Source organism: Sprattus sprattus (assembly GCF_963457725.1).
Source record: "Sprattus sprattus genome assembly, chromosome: 18".
NCBI lineage: Eukaryota > Metazoa > Chordata > Actinopteri > Clupeiformes > Clupeidae > Sprattus > Sprattus sprattus.
The window spans coordinates 14,712,648-14,732,266 of NC_137916.1; the positions used below are offsets into that span (position 1 = coordinate 14,712,648).

Consider the following 19,619-nt stretch of genomic DNA (forward strand, 5'->3'; position numbering starts at 1 on the left):
GGCCTTGTGAACTAGGAGAAGGACTTTGAAAATATCGATTTGGTTAATTGGAAGCCAGTGAAGGGAGTGGAGGACTGGGCCGATGTGTTTCCGATTTCAGTGTAGACCTGCCAGCAGACAGTTGCAGTAGTCAAGACAGGAGCTGATGAATGATTTGTTGTTAGGTAGTTTCAGCTGACATTGTTGGTGCAGCTAAAGAAGGTATCAATTTCTGTTCAACAACAGGTTACCATAACAACTTGTGAGTTAAGATGGCTGTCTTTATCATGGACAGACTCAGATTCTTCATACATTTTTGCACACAAAACACGCCCTGTCACCTATTGTTGACATCCGAGACAAAAAGAAATGTGAGAGGAGTGAGAGAAACACCTCAAAAGTACATGAGGGCAGTCGTACTGTTCAAGACCCTTTGTGGATGAGTGAGAGAGTTGGAGGTTACTGGAGAGGTGATTTGGTAGGAAAACACATCTAACTAAAGAACAAGTGTGCGAGATCAGTTTTGGTCAACATCATGAGCTACCTGTTAGCTGTGCCTCTCCTTGTTCTAGTTCTAGTCATGGAGACTGGAGCTCAGGAGAACCCACTTCTGCCCTTCACAGAGCACCTGGATTCAGATGCGATGGTCACCCTGAGATGGGGCTTTGACGAGATTGAAGGCAACATTACCTTTGAGCTGTGCATCAATACCACAGGCTGGATTGGCTTTGGGTTGAGTCCCAATGGGGACATGGTAGGAGCTGATATTGTCATTGGAGGAGTGAACTCAGACGGCATTTATTTTGGGGTAAATATAACTGAAATTATGCTCATGCTTTTTTTTATCCTTCTATCTTTCATCATCCTCTTCGCTGGCCCTACATTCCCACTTCCTCTTCTCTATAGCTTCATTAATGATAGCCAACTACTAACATAGAACATTGTATGTGACAGTGTCCGTAAATCTTTGATTTCGTATAATCCTGCTTATTTCCCCTTGTCCCTGTGGGGAAATGTTTGATGAATATTTGATTTCTGAATCCAGCATATTCATAATTCTTCTGATTGAATGAACCTTTGAAGGATTACCATGGTACTGGAAAAGTGAGGCCTCTTCTTGACGAGAAACAGAGCTACAGTCTGCTGTCGCTATCTGATGCTGACGGAAAGACCACCATGAGGTTCGAGAGGTCCATCAAGTCTTGTGACGTGGACGACCGTCCCATTACTGTGAGGCTCAAACACATCCAAACAATATCCATTTTCCCAGACATGTTAGCTTCAGCTTGTGATATCTGCTAGTTGTTCAATTAAGTTTTAGAGTATTAAAAGGCAGACATACAGTGCTGGGAATTACTCTCTCCACTGTGTCTAATATGCAAGGGACCGAGAATGCTTTCGTTACTCTTGAATTTGTATTGTAAATTTAACATTTTGAACAGTCAACTCCAAAATAACTCCACTCTCCACTTAATGCTGTACAAATTCCCTTAGTTTCCCAAAGTTACTAAGGAATCAGTCCTACACAACTTCTAGAGCGTAATGAACCAGTATGAGAATCCTTTTTACAGATCCTGTATTTACATTTACACATTTATTTATTTAACCGATTGTGTTATCAAAAGTGACTTATAGCACTGTGCAGGTATGTATTTTAACCAGTTTGCATGTTCCCTGGTTGTCATGGCCACAGCCTTTGTTTTGTTTTTTCTTTGCGGTTGAGCAACAGGGACACTTGGGGCATTGCTTTACTTTCTTTACAATGTTCACCTTTGTTCTCTCCAGTGAAATGGTGGAAATCTCCATTGTATGGTTCTTTGGGTTTTACTGGCACACCTTTTTTTCCTTAGGGGATGAGTCTGACATCCCTTGACATTTTTATATATTTCACCTATATAAAAAACTGGCTAGATAAGCTTATATTCAGCACAACCTCAGCAAAAATAATCTGAGAGCATAAATAAAAAAATAAAAATTCAGAAACCTTTTTCAGAGGTGCTAAGATATTGTAAAAAAAAACACGTAAACATTCATTGTGCGAGATAGTTGTCCACACACCTGTAATAGACCCCCTCCCCACTGAGGTAATAACCCATCAGTCTGGAATGTCATTGTGGTGTCTCTACCCTCTACACATTGTGAATTGTAAAAAAAAAAAAAAAAAAAAAAAAACAGAAGAGTAAATAAAGGCCTTTTTACATTTTATTGAAAATGAAACGAATATCAAAAATTGTCAGTCGATGAAATACGATTATTGATAATATATTATAATATTATAACTTTATCTTTGGTAGGCTGTTTGAGTTTCAGAGCTGATAAACTGTTGAACCACGTGGCCTTTTTATGGGCTACATCACATACATTGTTCACTTTAAAAGCTAGGCAAAGGAGCATTTGCTGGAAGCACTCGTCGCAAAAATTATCCTCAACGGGGTTGCGTGGGTGAAATGAACTGCTTTAATCCAATATATCTGACTAACATTAATGATACAGTTTTTACAGATAGCTGATACTGCTGTGCCAACACAGTATGTTGATAAAGCCTAAAATAAGTTTTTATGAAAAGGGTAAGACAATTTAGCCTGGATACCAGACCGAACCACGCCCACAACATTTGAGGTCTGGAAGTTCGGTCTGGCACTGCTCCTTTGGGGAGAAATGATCAGAGTTCAGAAACTGATCTGACCAATCAAATTGTAAGGGCGGGCTTTTATACGATGATGGACAAATGATCAACCGTAACGTAATCAACTACGTCACCAACGCTTGAGTTGAATTCGTATTCAACAAACTTGGCTGCCGCTGGAGAGCTAAAATTTGGGGATTCAAGTCTGTTTTAGAAGACAGCGCATTCCTTTTGAAAGAGGAACAGAGACACGCTTTCAAGGTATTTGTCACTCTTCCTACGGGATCCAGTAAAAGTTTAATGTATCAGCTGGCCCCGATGGTCATACTACGTTGCTCTGACTGGTTCTTGGTATATCCAATTGAGCGAAGAGGCATTTTTTCCCCTGGTTCGTTGAAACACGCCCCATAATCACAGCCCAATGGAGCAGTATCAGACTTATATTCTGACTAGATTTATGAGTATGACATCGTCAGGCAAACAACAATTAAGAGATGGAGAGAAAATCAGTTTGCATGTAAAAAAAAAATGCTGATACAGCTAGCTGCAATATGATATGCTTCTAATGGAGATTTCGTTTTTTGTACAGACAAAGACAAAGGGCTACCATAGGTACATGGTTTGAGGTCTGACCATAGAGCGTACATAACAGGCACAACGTTTCACTTACAAATGTTCAATGTGATTCATTGTACAGGGAATGTAGCTGTATCAAATTAAGGAGGGGGAAGGGGATAGGAAAGTGGGTTTTGTTGATTTTGTTATGAAACGTTTCTAGGTAACTTGATGGCCCAGATAAACACAAAAGTTAGTTTCTCCTCCATTAAATATACCTACCCTAACTAACTATTGTTATATTAAGCCATTACCTCTAAAACCTTTACCAAGAACTGACATTGTTCTTAGATACAGGGACAGTGGTAACCTCTAAAAAAGAGGTTTGTATTTGTATTTTAAGTGATAAATGACCTGTTCTTAGAACAATATTCAGAATAAGCCTCACCGTTAGCATTGACATTTTCATCTCAACACTTCGACCACAATTTCCTTTGTCAAAATTCAATTCAATTCAATTTTTATTTAGAGAGAAATGCTTTCTTTCCTCAAATGTCTTCAGTGATCAGCTTCACAGTTAAGTATGTCATAGTTCCACAGAATCCTTTAGACTTGCCTAACCAGATCTCCTCCCCACTTGATCTGTAGGAGCTTCCAGTCAAGCTGATCTATGCTTATGGGCTGACTGATGACATTGCGTACCACAGGGAGCGCCGGGGCACCAAGGAGCTGAATCTCCTGAAGTACATGCCCCGCTCCGTCCCCACCAACAGCCACTACTTTGACATGACCATGATGAATGTAAAACACTCCACTCAGAACTCTTTTATTTGCACCTAAAAATATTAGAACAGATTTGTGTTAGAACAGTGATTTGAACTGGACAATGAAACCTTGCTTTTGTAGTTCACAGTTCCTGCTGAAGAAACTCATTATGGATGCAGGCTGATGAATGCGCCCACATTTGTTGAGAAACAACACATTTATCGGGTAGGCTGGACTTTGTATTTTAAATGAATAGATAGTACACGTAAAACAGGACATTCATTATTGTTAAAGTAATTTTTTATGTTATTTACTCTGCTTCAAGTTATAAATAATGCTTATCAAAGGTTTTCTTGTCTATGCAACACACACACACACACACACACACACACACACACACACACACACACACACACACACACACACACACACACACACACACACACACACACACACACACCCACACCCCCACCCACACCCACAACCACACACACACACACACAAGCAAGTCTGGCTGCATAAAGTTAATACTAAACTCTTTAGGGTTTCCGAACTATTCAGATTCTATACTATTTAATGTTAACCTTTCTCGTCGAGGATTTGAAATATCACCATAGGGAGAAGGTTAAGGGTTTTAAGTTTAAACTGATTTTTCTGTTGAATATTTCATACGCAAACAAACTGCCATTCAGTTAACCATAATCTGTGACGTCAAACAGGAATCCAAAGACAAGCGACATGTTGTACTCAAATAAAGTCTCTCACTTTAGAAATGTTTCCTTTCTGTGGTTTTCTGAGACTGCCTGATTACACTGTGCTCTCACTGCCCCTAATCTAGATCCAGCCATTGATTGAGCATCTGGAACTCGTGCATCATTTGCTGCTCTACAAATGTCCACCACATGTGAACGACACCTTTCAGGAGGATTGCTTCACGAACCCTATCCACCAACACTGCTTTCAAGTTGTAGCTGCATGGGGCGTTGGGGGAGAGGTGAGTTTCCTAGGAATAAAACGTGAAAATGAACAATTGAGGGAAATGTAAGAGTTAACGTGTGTTTATGGTACTACTGGTTCGTGCAGATGTCTCTCAATTAGCAAAAGGTATTGCGTTACGTTTTTACAAAGACTGATGTGGAAATATTAATCCTTTTTTTATCGAAGGACTTTGAGGTCCCAGAGAATGTGGGGATTCCTATTGGAGGAGATGAAGGAGACTGTGTGTATCGCCTTGAGATCCACTACAACAATCCAACCTTGACTGAAGGTATTATCCAGAACCGCCATCATTTCTACGTTATATAACAGGGGTTAGATCCTAGATTTAGTAGTTTGGACAATTTTGGTTTTGGTATGTGGGCTTACAATGGGGGCTTACAATGTACAATGTTATGCCTCTCTTCAATAAACACCTTTACAGTTCTTGTGGGCCTTTAAGTTAGTTACAGAAAACTACTATCAGTTTTGGCGGCAGGGTTTAAAGTAGATAAGATACCTGTGTCAAACTAAGTGATGTTAAATAATCCCTTACCCTGTATTAATTAAAATCTGGAAATCAAAACAAATTATGAAGTAATGTTTACTTACTTTACTAATGTTTACTGCATGGCATGCCTTTCCACAGTGGCACACTTTTAAATTGTTCTCTTAAGTTCTAAGATGTCACACTGATGTAAACTTCCCTCTCAGGTCGTGTGGACAACTCAGGTCTGCGGCTTCACTACACTCCCAAGCTCCGGGAGCATGATGCAGGTGTTCTGATGGCTGGTTTGGTTGTGTCCGGTGGGTATGGCATCCCACCCAATGCCTCGGCTTTTCACACATATGGTCTGTGTGACACATCCGTTATCCCACAGGTACTTTAATTGTCAGTCTGTTTGGGCACTAAGTGATATGTCTTGGTGAAATTTGCTATTCCTGTCTCAGTAAATAAAGTAAGTAAGTTCAAATCATTTACATAAAAGACAAAATTCTATATATTTTGATAATTCCTGAGTAGCAAGTAATGGAACTTAACCGAACCTCATGACTAAGTGACTTCTTCCCTTTTTCTTTTGTGTGTGTGTGTGTGTGTGTGTGTGTGTGTGTGTGTGTGTGTGTGTGTGTGTGTGTGTGTGTGTGTGTGTGTGTGTGTGTGTGTGTGTGTTTGTGTGTGTGTGTGTGTTTGTGTTTGTATGTGTGTGTGTGTGTGTGTGTTTTCCTCAGTCTGAAACAGGATCTGATCTCCAGGTGTTTGCAGTTGAACTGCACACTCACCTGGCTGGGCGGAAGGTTCGGGTGGGTCACTTCAGGTGAGAGAGAGAGGAGAAAATAGCTCTGAGTTGAGCTTGTTCCTGGATTACCTGTGCAGGTTAGGTTAAGGTCACGTCACATTTATGTAATCAGTCTCAAAAGAAAAAGAATAAAATGTAACATTACAATTACAGTATAAAAGACTGAGAGTGTGAACATAGAACGTGAAAGCACAATTGCAAATGAAAATCATTGTAAAAAAGCTTAGGCTGGAAATCAACCTTACCTGAAGTATTTGTATTGGTAAAAAACGATATGGATACTAATGGAAACAAAAATCTTACTGCAGCAATGAAAATAAAAATATTTGTGTCTTGTGGGAATGAAACGATTTTCAAATTTGTCAGCCTAGTTGTGAGGAGATATCTGTTCCATTTAATTTCAGGGATGGCAAACAGATTGGATTTATGGCCTTGGATGAGCACTACAACTTTGAATTTCAGCAGGCCAAAAACCTTGGCAAAACAAAAACTGTTAAAATGGTCTGTATCTACTATAAATTGTTTTGTAGAGTTTTATCATGTATGATAAGGATGGGATAGACCTGTATGATGAAATTTTTCAGCTGTAGGCCTGGAGTTCACAGGATGTGTGGTACGAAAATGTGTTCTGTGTGGGTAGGGCCTGGGTGTATAGAGTATACTTTGAAACGTTGTTCAACTTTCTTATTGCAATAACAAGACTTATAACTGCTGTGTGTAGATGAATATGACCGGCTTTTATTTACAGGGAGATTCTCTTCTGGTGGAGTGCACGTATGATACCACTAATCGAACCGAAATGACATGGGTTAGTATGTATCGTGTTTCTTGCTGGTTTAACCCCCAGAGTTGAAAAAACCTGAGGTGTCACACACACACACACACACACACACACACACACTCACAAACACATTCTTAGTGAAAGACTGTACCATTCACCTATTACAGTAGACAGTAGAGAGGAGAGAGTGGGGTAGACAGTCATGGACTATGGAACATTCACAGCTTTGAATTCCACTGCCGGAGACACTACTCTCATGAGACTCCAGCCTTTAAACTTCTTTCTCATGTCAGGGTGGCTTGGGCACAAAACAAGAGATGTGTCTGGCTTTCCTCTTCTACTATCCTGCCTCCAATCTAAGCAACTGCTGGAGTTTCCCTGAATCTAATTCCCTGATGACTATGCTGGGAGCATCAACCCAACAGTAAGATACAGGCCTATGTCTTAAAAAGACCCCGTTTGCGAATATACCTCACCAATCACTGTGGTTTTGTTTGAATGTAATGTCATGGAACTCCACAAGATCACCTGTTCCTCCTTTAATTTGACTTCCAGCTCAGGTGGTGACTGGTGTTTATGTTGTGTCCACTGCTTTGTAGAGAAGTATACGTAAAGCTCACTCAGAAGACATGGGATGAAGAGGCAATCATGGAGTATGAGAAGAACTTGAGAGATCTCCCTCAAACCACTCTTGTATCTGATAGAGATGTAAGTGAATCACAAATGACAATGTAATTAAGCCAAAATGCCAAAACTGTTTTCCAAGGGAGAAGACCCAGAGGCCAAGGCTGTCTTGAAAACAGTGTCAACACAGTTGAACACAGACCGAACGTAAACCTCCAGAAAAAGCTCAAAACATGAAGCATATTCTAGAGTCATCAAAACAATTCTTTCATATCACAGCATAGACAGATGATCTGAGTCATGAATTGTCTTTATCTTTATCATATTGAGATACTGACCCCACTATCAGTGAGACACTCTGAATGCTTAGGTTTAAGTTGTGAAAGCACAAATGCAGGTTTGCACACTCATGGGAACCTTTAATGAGACTTTCCTATTGAATGAGATACTCTTCCCTCTCTTATTTCGGTAGAGCAACCACTGGCTTAACATTAGCAATATCAGTGACATGATGGAGAGCCCAACACCCAACTGCGAGAGGACTCCACCAGGACCAGGAGCATCAAACAAGTCCAACATGGCCCAAATGTCTTGGATTGGGTTGCTGTTGGTCTGGGTGGTTGTCGTTAAGGATTGTTGTTAATGACAGCAACATCCCAATTAGCAAACAAAGAGCTGTAATGTAATGTCAGATGTCTTAGGAAATTCCCACACCAAGCACCATTAAATCAAGTATTTGTTTAAGTCAAATAGTTCTGTTCATATGCACCGATACCTTTGTAATCTGATACTGACAACCTTTCTGTTTAAATTAGTTCATTTAGCAGTTGTTTTTGTAATCAGAAAATTAAGTTTATGATTAAGATAATATGATTTACAAAGAGATCATTTGTGTGGTTCACAATTAGATATTACAATAAAATATTATTCACAGTTGCAGATGTGATTCTGTAATTCTGTATTAAAGTATTATGTGTTGCGTCTGGAGTTAGGCATGGTGCTGACACACTTTGAAGAGAGTGAAGGGGCTGATCCAGCAGTACTGGTTGTATAGTGCGTCCTCAGGACAGTAAGACTTAGATCCATTGAATTTGAGCTCTTGTTGGAATTGTATCGAACTGTTTCTCCAAGGTCATACAGTTACCAATATTTGGGATGATGAGAGTCGGGCAGGTTTTAAGTAAGTAGAGCAGTCCCACCTGTAGTTAAAATATTGTACCACAAGAGGGCCCTAAAACTCTCAACCATCATAGCCCACTTGTATAGTCTGACTGTGAGATGCAGTGTCTCCCTTCCTTTTAATGTGATAGACGGTATTCGGTTAACCTGTCTGATACCTGGGCAAAGTACGGCCCCAGGGCCATTTGCAGCCCCTTGGCTGTCCCTGACCAGCCCTCGGAGGACAATGGTAAATTTGGAATCAAATTAAAGTACAAATTCACTGCTGCGAAAAATGAATGAAATTTTGTGCTTCTAATTCACATCTTTCATATCATTCTGCAAGTAGTTCAGTCATTTAAGGTAACTGAAATTCATCGAAACTTGAAGTCAGAAGGTGGGCAGAATTGAGTTTAGCCTATTGGTCTGGCCCTCAACAACAGTCCCGCTAGCTCATGTGGCCCCTTGGGGAAATGAATTGCCCACCCCTGCTAGGGTCTACTGCTGCATACCACCCACCAATTAACACCTAAATTGTGTCGCCGCTTATTAACTGTCACAAATCCATCAACAATGCCTGTAGTGACACAATGTTGTCATGATGGCACAAATATGTTTTCAAACTGATAAAAGTGAAACGATGGTACAGTCTGAGCATACAATATCCTTTTTCTTGTTTGGGAATTCCCCGCCCCTTCACTGCATTTCATTTGCTCAGTTGGTCTGGCAAACTACTCAACAGCGGTCCACTTCTGTCACGTAATTGGACACGCCTTTAACCAATCAGACCAACGATACTATACAACGATACAACGATCGGTAATAAAGCAAACACATATTTTTTCTGTATGAATTGTTCCAGGGCAAGTTTCTGTTCTGTTTTCAAAGAAAACTTGCCTTATCGAAGTTTTGCGGTGCTTCGGCAGCCACCATGTCCAATGTTTAAAAACTCTCCGTGCAGTAGATTTTGTTATGTAGCCGTGGTTAGTTTAAATCCGCCAATGGCGCGCCAGGTAGCCAAAAGCCAGTTTGTGATTGGCTCCAAGGATCCTGGAAATCTTGAAATGAACTGCTATCCAAAGTTTGCCAGACCCACTTCAGAGGCAAAATCAAATTGGCCGGAAGAAGAGGGGCGGGACTTCCCAGACTATCCTTTTTCATTTTCATTTTTCATTGCAACTTTTTAGCTTTTAATTTTTTTTGGTAACTAAATTGAAAGGCAAATAACTGAACTAGTATAGAATTACAGCTAAAAGCCTGACAGTTAAAATGAACATGTATGTAAAGTGTAAGGGAAAGTCATTTAAAGAAACAGGTGAAAGCTAAAGAAAGAGGAGGCTTGTTAGTGTGACAGAGAAGCTGTAATAATGTTGATTCCCTTGGTGCATATGGAAATCTTCACCCGAGCCTCACTTCTCCAGACATCTTGTGCAAGAGACACTAATATCCCGTCCCCTTACATCAGACCATGATGAAAGTCTTGCAGGGTGCAGTGACATATAGGTCCAGCATGTTTATTTATAGCAACATACTCCTTAAGGGGAGGGGCCACCCTCTGAACCCCTCCCTGTGTTTTATCATGGTATAACAAAATAGGCATTTCTGCTTTAAAGGGTTTTTTCCTTCTCTGCACAGACACAGACTACTGCATCTCTACAGAGCTGTTTGTATCGTTGTAAATACTCGTTAAGAAATCAGTTTGGTACCTTAGTATGAGTAATTCAGAGCAATTGGCATTATAACTGAAATAGGATTTTTTTTTTTTTCACAAAAAAGGAAAGATAATTTAGGTGCTACCTAAAACCAAGTTTGTATTTCCTACCAAAAACCATTATTTCAAGGACAGAAGACTACAAGCCTTGTATCCAGGTGGCACAGATGCACTTAGGGCTACTTCATTGCATTGTAAAGCACTTTGACTATTCCCATCACACCAGAAAGTGTTTCTATGGTTACAGGCCGTAGATCCACAAGATGAATACCTGGGTTGTGACTCATAAAACTGCTTTTTAGACCACTTGTAGTTTTCAATCTTATTCATTTACAGGGGGCCTTTGTTAATAGCTCTCTCTGCAGCCATGTTTTACTCTGTAAAAACTGATGAGAAAGGACCCAGATTGCAGAGTGAATGAACTTATACTTAAACATAGAGACCAAAACAGATAGACATTGCTTAAATACATATCAAAGAAACATGACAAATTCAGATATGGTGAATCAGCATTTTCTCCCAAATACTAAACTGCAAAACCTCAAATTCAAAATCAACATGAATTACAATTATAGTAAAAGGAGATGATCATCAAAGAAATGGATCAATAAAAAGTAGAGAGAAGAGAGAAAAGGGGAAATTCCCTCCAGTATTTAAAAGATTTTTTATAGATTGATATGGAAAGATTTGACAATTTGTATTGTTCACAGCAATATATTACATCAGTTTCACAACCAACTATAAAGCGCATGTAGAGATCAGTGATGTTGGACTCCCCTCTCTCATTGCACCATGCCATCCACCTGGTTGTCACTGGAGGTGTTTACTTTGAGGCAGCTGTGCTATAGCTGCCCACGAGGCAGGCAGACAGTAAACAGACAGCCCCCCGGCAGACTGCACATTGACAGCTGCTGGCTTTTTCCACACTGGCCTTCAGCAACTGCCCTGAGAACATTCAGATATTCACAGGATTCATTTGTCTTTTTTTAAACAGAGTCTGCACCTGCAAACGTTGCCACTCTCACCTGCCGTTCTGCTCCCCACACCCTCAGCAGGATCCAGGTATCTGAGTGCTGCAGACCTTTGTGTCACGCTGGCCTGTGAAATCCTAGGGCTGGCAGCAGCTGCTGTGTTGCCACTCTTATCTGTTAGCAGCTAATGGGCTGATATCAGCGGAATAAAGCCTGAGGCACAAATTGCTTTCATTCAGGAGTGCTTGTAGGAGTGTAGGTACTTGAGGCCTGTCAGCTGTCACAGAGATACTAGCTGGACATTTATCACAACCAAAAGTTGATGGCACTTTTATTGAATTGTAGTTTTAATAAGTTTGAGGTATGACAATTAATTGATTGGGAAACTAACACAACATGCACAGTTCACAAAGCCAATCAAAGCGGATCGCTACAACAGGAAAAAAATTGAGTAGGTCCGCATCTTCTTGCACACATAACAGCTCTTAAGTTCATTAAATACTATCATAAAATGCTTTTCTTTCTAACTTGGTCCTTTGACACATGCAAATCCTGTCAGTGCTTCTCATAGACACACAGATGGCCCCTAGCATTGGGGTAGTACTTCATGCAGGTAGGCAGTTAGGGTTTGATCCCCAGACACAGGGCCAGCTCGTTCCTCTGGAGTTTCCCGTCGTTGTTTACGTCACAGTGGTGCAAGAGTACGGCTCGTAGTTTATCCAGCTCAGGACCACTGATACTGGGCTAGAGGGAGAACACCGCCTTTGGCTTCATTATGTGATCAATAGTCAACTAAAACCAGATTTCAAGAAACAGTCGTGAGTATCGACCGGTCAAAGACGTGACTCACCCTGACCAGCTCCATCATGTCTTTAACGAAACCATCCACCTCCGGCCCCTCCAGGGCTCCAGTCTTGCTCTGGAACACAGAACCCATCAGCACTAACAGAATGAGACAATTTTACAACACAACTAAGACTGATAGCACTCGGCAGAATCATGCTTGACAGGAACACACACAAAAAAAGATTATAACAAAGCTGAAGAGCACGGAGACCAGCAGAGAAGATCAAGAAAAAGAACAGATAAGAGGTTAGGGCGAAAGAGCCTAGAGAGCCTCTCTGTGGCTAGAGATAGTTGCTAGGCATCAGTCTTAATATTAGTATACTGAATAGGAGGATTTGCTGTCTCGGTGATGGACCCTGAGAGATCCAGGAGAAATATGCGGTGTAGTTTCATTGTACTGTCCCCAAGGTGGTCTCTCTCTGTAATACACAGAACCCTATGGCAGATACTTACAACATCATAGTGGGAAAATATTTTTTCAAAGTCACGATTTCGTTCCACTTGACTGCCAGCCTGTGGATGTCAGGAAAAAAATACGGAAGGTTTCTTTTTTTTCCATATTTATATAATTGTTCATCATGGTGACAGGAATGACAACAGAAAACAAAAAAATGAGAATTCACACATTTAAGATAAGACTTTCGTTAGGTTTTACTGGCTGTATGATTGGATTACTTCTAAAGCTTTGTGATAGAAGAGAAGAGAAGAACTACAACAACTCACGTCAATCTTAAACTGCAACAGGAAGTTTTCTTGTAAAGACAGAATCCTGTAAGAATACACAATTGTGGACATCAGATTAAGTGTCTAACACGTGCACATGTTAGGCACAACTGTTAAAACTGATCATCTGATAGTACATAGATTCACCATAGGTTTAGTGACACACAGGCAACTTAAAGCTGCCGTCATTGACATAAGGAGTTAGGTTAACCTCTGCCAACACAGCTGCCATAAGAATCGTACCTCTCTTTTCAATGAAACTATGGCACACTAGATTACACAGAATAACTGGCTGGCAGGGACACCGGCCTATTTGGAAGTTAACTTATGGTTAATTGTTATCAGAGACTGGAAACACAGTTGTTATTCTTTAATATTATTGTTTATAGTTTTTGTAAGAACATGAAATACAAACTTAAGGATCATGTATATATTTATACACTTACGTGTTCATACACTTAATCAGAGAATGGAAACAAATGTACAATCTTACACAATGTAGTGTAATGTAATGTAATTTTCTAGTCTTTTGGCAGCCACACAGTCCTTACAGAATGAATTAATGAGTGAGACATTGCCAGATAATGACTGCATTAGCGGTGTAATATGGATCAATAGCTTGAAAACAAAAAGAACTGGCCAAGAATTAATCAAGCCCTATTTGGAGCTACTGAGCGAGTTCTCGTACATCCACAGCAGTGCAGTCCTCTGTTATATGCTTTAGTTATAAGTTCCCAGGACGTACATACCTGGCTAAATCATTTAGATCCAAACGTCCATCCTTAGTTTTGTCAAAAATGTTCATCTGTAAAGACAGAAGGCTCTTTCAGAAGTTTCAGTGGCTTATAACACATGACTATTTGCATTTACACACACATTATATATCAAAGGAATGTCTTCACACATAATATTTTAGTGGACAAAGCATCTAAAACAAGTTCAGAGTGATTGATGATTACTGCTGGTCTCCACGCCCTAGCTTGGATTTGTGCTAAACTACCTCCTTCTGAAGAGAGCTGTGTTTAATATGACTCGAGAAGGCATCTGTTATTCTGATTCTGAAAGAATCATCTGAACTGGTCCTTTTGTCTCCCAGGAAGAATTGCATTTCAGTCTTGAGAGACCTGTAGGGCAAGTGAATGTTCTCTGCAAAGGGCACTCAGCTGGAGAGCTTTTTCTTAACTGACAATCATATCTTAAATAAATGGTTTCCCTTCTAGATACTTCCTGCGACGGGTTGAAAATGGATTTGACATTCATGTCAATTTCTACCCTCACTTGAGAAACACCAGAGCACTCCTTTGGCTGCATAAAAAAAATCAATAAATACAAATTTAAGCCCTGGTCTCTCAGAAGAGAGAGAATCAATCTACCAGAAACCACAGATGTGTTCTCCTTTCTGTTTCTGTACTGCATGTCTTCCTGAGTATATTCAACAGTAACATTCTCACACAACAGCATAAGAACAATTTGAAACAACTTTTAACATAACATTTCTGCACCAGTAATATGTTTCATATATTTTCATGTCATGTTGGCGTGTGTGTTTTCTTGGTTGCAACATTTCAGGAAAGAGCCACAATTCATTAAGGGCCTTGTGTTGCTCATGAGGCTACAGTTACCATGGCATGTGTGTACTCATCCAATTTGGAGGAAGACACGTCTTTTTTATGCTGCGCTAACAGGTCCTTCAGGAAACTCTGGTATGGGGAAGGGAAAGGGGTAACAGATTAGATTACTGACTAAAAACATTATACTGTACTACCAGTGACACAAATGTTACCACAATAAGGTACTATTTTATGACCATTGATATCAGAACATTGGCATTTGTTTATATACAGTATACAGTGTTTCCCCTAGGTTTACAGCTTAGTGGGGGGGGGGGGGGGGGGGAGGGGGACGGCGGCAGGGGCGCGCCGCGCCGCGCCGCAGCGGCGGACACGGACACAAACACTTAAATGAATTATGATGTTCATGTGTTTCTTTTAATGACAGCAGTCAATATAACATCTTACTGTAACAGTATGCAACAATTATGCTTCAGGATTAGGGGTAAGGATAAGCAGTTTTACTTAAAAAATAAGTATAATTTTACATGTTTTATGGTAAAGGTAACCTTAAATGACTTATTTTGTGATCTGGCGCTATATTTATATAAAAAAAAATATATATCTATATATTTTTTTTTTTTACTTGAGCTTCCAGGGGGGGCGGGCGGGGCCGTTGGGGTGGCGGGGCACCACCCTAATATCATTGTAGGGGAAACACTGGTATATATATATATATATGATCACAAACAAATATACAAACATAACACTTCATAGCAGGCACTCTACCACTTAAGCTGAAGTGTTAAGCACAGGACAAGCCAATAGTCACACTTACTCTCAGGCCTATAACCACACTGACAAGAACATGCATCTGCAGGATGTTGCATTTTGGAAAGTTTTATCTTTGAAGATCTGAGTCTATAACGCTATAACACTATAACGTATAACTAACACTAACGTTAAAACTCTAACGAGAGCACTCATGCTCACAGTAATAACTCTCCTCCATTATGTTTGTTCCTCTTTTCAGACTTAAGGTGGTTTACCACTTTGTAGACAGCACAAGCTGCACAAAATTCAAACAGATAAGAAATGTCAGTTTCATATCTTGCTATATATCTTGATTGCAGATATCAAGTGGAACCTTTAGGCCAAAGATGAGGCCTCTTTCACTTCCGCTGGGGTGGGGTGAGGCAGCCTCTAAAAAGTGCTGCTAAGTCTTCTAAGTCTGCGCTAGGTTAAACTGAAAGGCAGACATGTCAAGTCAGCTATCTAGACTAAATCTTGTGACAACATATTGCCACATCCAGAGATTCCAAGCACACAGTGAGAATAACAAGAAGTGGTAAGGCCAGTCGGGTGTACCTTGTGACATATTGGTGGTTTGTGGGATGGCTGCTTTGGCATAACGTTACCTTTAACTCTAGGGCATTTATGTAGCCACTGCTGTCCATGTCGTACTTCCTCCAGATCTGTGGAAAGATGAGGGTTGAGATGAAGCACTCTGCTCCACCCTTCAAAACATGCCACCTGTCTGGTTTAACTGATCAATCCAGTACTCCTGTAGGTGTTGCCAGACTTACTATCTTAGAGTGTCTAAGCGATGGTTTTTACAGAGAGCTTCATTACTCTAAGTGCCTCTGCTGCTGAGGTGCTGCTAAGTGTGTGCAGGTGATACGTGAATAGGGGTGGCTGTAGTGATATTAAAGGATTTCTTTTCAAATTCAACAAGCATTTCAGGATCACATTCAGCTACAGTATTCTGTTGTTCTATTCTGGTGTGTTAGAATAGCTAGAATTGCACTGAAAGGCCGCCGAAGCCAACTTGCATCTTGTCAGCTCACCTTCATGAAGTCAACACTGTTGTCCAGGATGGCTTCCCTACGGAAGATCAACAGGAAGTTCTCATCCTCTGGGAGGATCATGTTTGCCAGCTAGAACACAGCATGGACTGAGCGTTTGAGTCATGACAGAATACGTCACACTGCAGTGTGCGTTCTGATGAACAGAGCCAGATTGAATATAAATACATTACAGTCTACTAAACCTACAACAACACTATCCTTATGCAACTGAGGCAAATGATGATATTAGGATAACACAGTCATGTACATATGCATATATGGTAATTCAACATCAGTATCAAATACATTGTGTACTATCACAACCTGTAGTTGCACATACTACATTACTAGAACTATTTAATGCAAAAGAAAGCTTGATCTCATATCAAAAGGTTTTTACTGGACATCAATTAGAATTCTCCACCTGTTAAGTGTGTCACCATAAAGAGTTGCTTTTTGCCACACCTTCTAAATCTCCTTCTCCTTTCTTCTCTCTATCCTTTAAATCACATGAGAGCATGACAGTAGCACCACCACCAGCTCAAGGTTAATGCATGTGGGCAGACATCCGTCCCTCTGCAGAGCTGGCCTGAGTACCCTCCCTGTCTCTGTTTATAACGATGTTTCCTCTGCATTAGCGAAATGACTTGGACTGTGTTCAACACTTGAAGGAGCCAAATAAGCCCTACCCATGCACCAAGCCCAAGTCATCACCGTAAACGACAGCACCATGAATAAGAGGACACTACATTTCTTTTCTTTTTTTGAAGGATCAAGCTTTCATATATGAATGCTCTGTGACACAAACACTGTGCACCCTCTATGAAATTTCTTTACAAACTGAGCCAGCTCATGAAAGAAGCGCATTTGTTATGTTGTGTAGGCAGAAATGAATCAGAGAAAGTATTGCTGCATTAAAGGAGTCAAAATCAACAGGCTAACTGTCTTTAATTGTTTTCACTGAAAGTACTGAGGGATTCATGAGTGTAATGTACTTAAATCAGCGGGGATTCTGTCGGTTTACAGATTGAATGATCGATCAATAACCAATTTTTTTGCAAGTTTCTTGAGGTATGCTAGATGAAATGAAGGTTGAGTTGTATATTTGATGTCAATTTTAGAGTGGTGACGAGTTCTCTTTTAGTAACTCTTTGCTTATCGCTTCTGTAAACCAACATACTCAGGAAGTGACAGTTGAGGTATCACAGTTGTGTAAAAGATAAGGTGAGACTCTCAGTGCTGTGCAACAGCCCACACAGAAACACACTAAGCTGCAGGTGGACACTCAGGGGCCACCTGGGGCCAGTGAAGGGGTGAGGGGTCAAGACAGCTGAACTACCTCTTGAATTTGAAGGCGCCCGTCGGCTGTGGCATCATAGGCGGACATGAAGCGCTGCTTCAGCTGCTGGACTCTCTCCTCCGTTATCGGATCCTGGTAGGAGGCATGGCTTTAACGGGGTTACCATGACAGACTGCACGGCTGTATAGTGTGCCTTAATGTTATGCCACTGCATATTGCCCCTTTTTTTGTGGATGCAATGAACACAGATAAAACCAAGTCATAGACTTTCAAAATAAAACTTTCAGTAAACTTTAGTAAGGTAAGTCACGGTCGTCAGAGTCCTGAATCCTGAAACAGCACCTTTTTAAGCGTTCACTGACAACTCATAACACTGTGAACATAAGGAAGGAAACAACAAAATCAAACCACAGTTTCCTTATCATCAACATATAAAATCGTTTCCTCATTCTGTTCCTGTTGAACAAAAATGATGAAGTTGCTGCAGAATGAACGTTACAGCAATATACTGTAGGTGCAACAAAAGCTGAAAGGGAAACGATGTATGATATGTAGGCATGTCTGTTAACATAGAGGCTCACTAGATGTAATACACTGTATCTGTCAAAGATAGAATGAATAATATATAAGGGCTGAAATGTATCAAATCTTAAAAAAATACTACCAGGAAAAACAACCCATTATCCCATGACTCACAAAACCGCCTCTAAGTGGCAGCCCACATCCATTTTACACTGCTGGTGATTTGTACTGATTGCCTATGATGCCAATAATGAGTATATATTCTCATGCAGCGAGGGTATTATCTCTGACCAATCTCTCGCATATTAGCCAGAACCGCATAATTGCATTTTTAATAATATTATGCTCCATGTGGCCCATTGAAGCTTGAGTAAACTGATCTTAAACATTAAGCCTGTATTTGTCACTCTGACCAAAAAAACTAAAATGCTTTTTGTATAATCTTAAAAACGTTGAATCTCACACATGATTGAATAAGGTTATTTTCATCTTACAAACATCTGGTGATTTATGCATATCAATTAGAACTTATAAAACATACAATTGCACAGAGACAAATAAGTGCCGTGCACGCACCTGGGGTCTCAGTTTTGTCATCATATGCTTGAAAAACTCGTCGAGTTCCTTCCCCTCGATGTAGCCATTGTCTAGAAAAAAAATAACTGTTTTACTACCTCTTTAAAATGTTGCCTGGCTTTTGTGGTGTATGTAAGTCTATTTCAATACCTCTACCAAAATAGTAAAGTTCTCACCATCAGCATCAAAATGTTGCCAAACTTGCAGAAAACCTGCTGCGTCCAAATTGTCAAACCCGCTTTCCATTGCGAAGATCGGACCTCGAAAGCCAGACAGTTGATTGTAGAGAAGAGGCGAGTCTTTGCGCTTATGCGCTCCTCTGAGACACTGGAAGCAAGTGATTGCCTTCAGCTTCTGTAGCCCAACTTGTGGTCAGTCAGATATGTTCTACTTCCGGGACCCACACAAGTCTCTCAAATCACATACCTATTATGCCATATCAGGCATTATATAAGGGCCCAATTATCTGATTGTTTAGAATTACTACTTTTGTCCGCGCAACACTTCACCGGACTTACTGCAGTTTAATTGTTGTTCCTCGGTTGTAAGCCTGGGATAAAAGCATCTGCCAAATGTATACATGTTGCCTAGACGTACATATGATATTTCCTGACAAGGTTTTACCTACAAAAGCAACACAAATTCAAATAGGGGCTTTGATGTCATAATAGTGATACAATTGCTGTTGAGAACATAAGACATGGGGTACTATGTTCTTTAGCACCACCTCGTGTCTAGTTAACCCCAGCACATAGGCTATTCATTGTCATCAACGTTTAACCTCACCACACCCATCTTCAACAATATGCTTT

General features: G+C 40.4%; 2 protein-coding genes across 2 annotated transcripts; one reads left to right on the forward strand and one right to left on the reverse strand.

Annotated features, from left to right (window-relative positions):
• Nucleotides 1-559: 559 nt before the first annotated feature.
• On the forward strand, nt 560-7,407 carry LOC308379116 (DBH-like monooxygenase protein 2 homolog; the record flags this gene model as incomplete). Its single annotated transcript, XM_080856172.1, has 10 exons — nt 560-787; nt 1,063-1,209; nt 3,809-3,961; nt 4,764-4,919; nt 5,090-5,192; nt 5,615-5,781; nt 6,131-6,216; nt 6,603-6,699; nt 6,947-7,006; nt 7,273-7,407. 10 exons carry the CDS (start codon nt 560-562, stop codon nt 7,405-7,407), a joined length of 1,332 nt encoding a protein of 443 aa, XP_080712298.1.
• A 4,657-nt stretch (nt 7,408-12,064) lies between these two features.
• On the reverse strand, nt 12,065-19,053 carry LOC308379915 (secretagogin-like; the record flags this gene model as incomplete). The annotated part of the gene is made up of 11 exons (XM_080857185.1): nt 12,065-12,187; nt 12,294-12,362; nt 12,743-12,802; nt 13,013-13,058; nt 13,762-13,817; nt 14,635-14,712; nt 15,981-16,037; nt 16,410-16,499; nt 17,749-17,841; nt 18,808-18,878; nt 18,984-19,053. The coding sequence occupies 11 exons, from the start codon at nt 19,051-19,053 to the stop codon at nt 12,065-12,067; spliced, it is 813 nt and encodes a 270-aa protein (XP_080713311.1).
• Between the last annotated feature and the right edge of the window lie 566 nt (nt 19,054-19,619).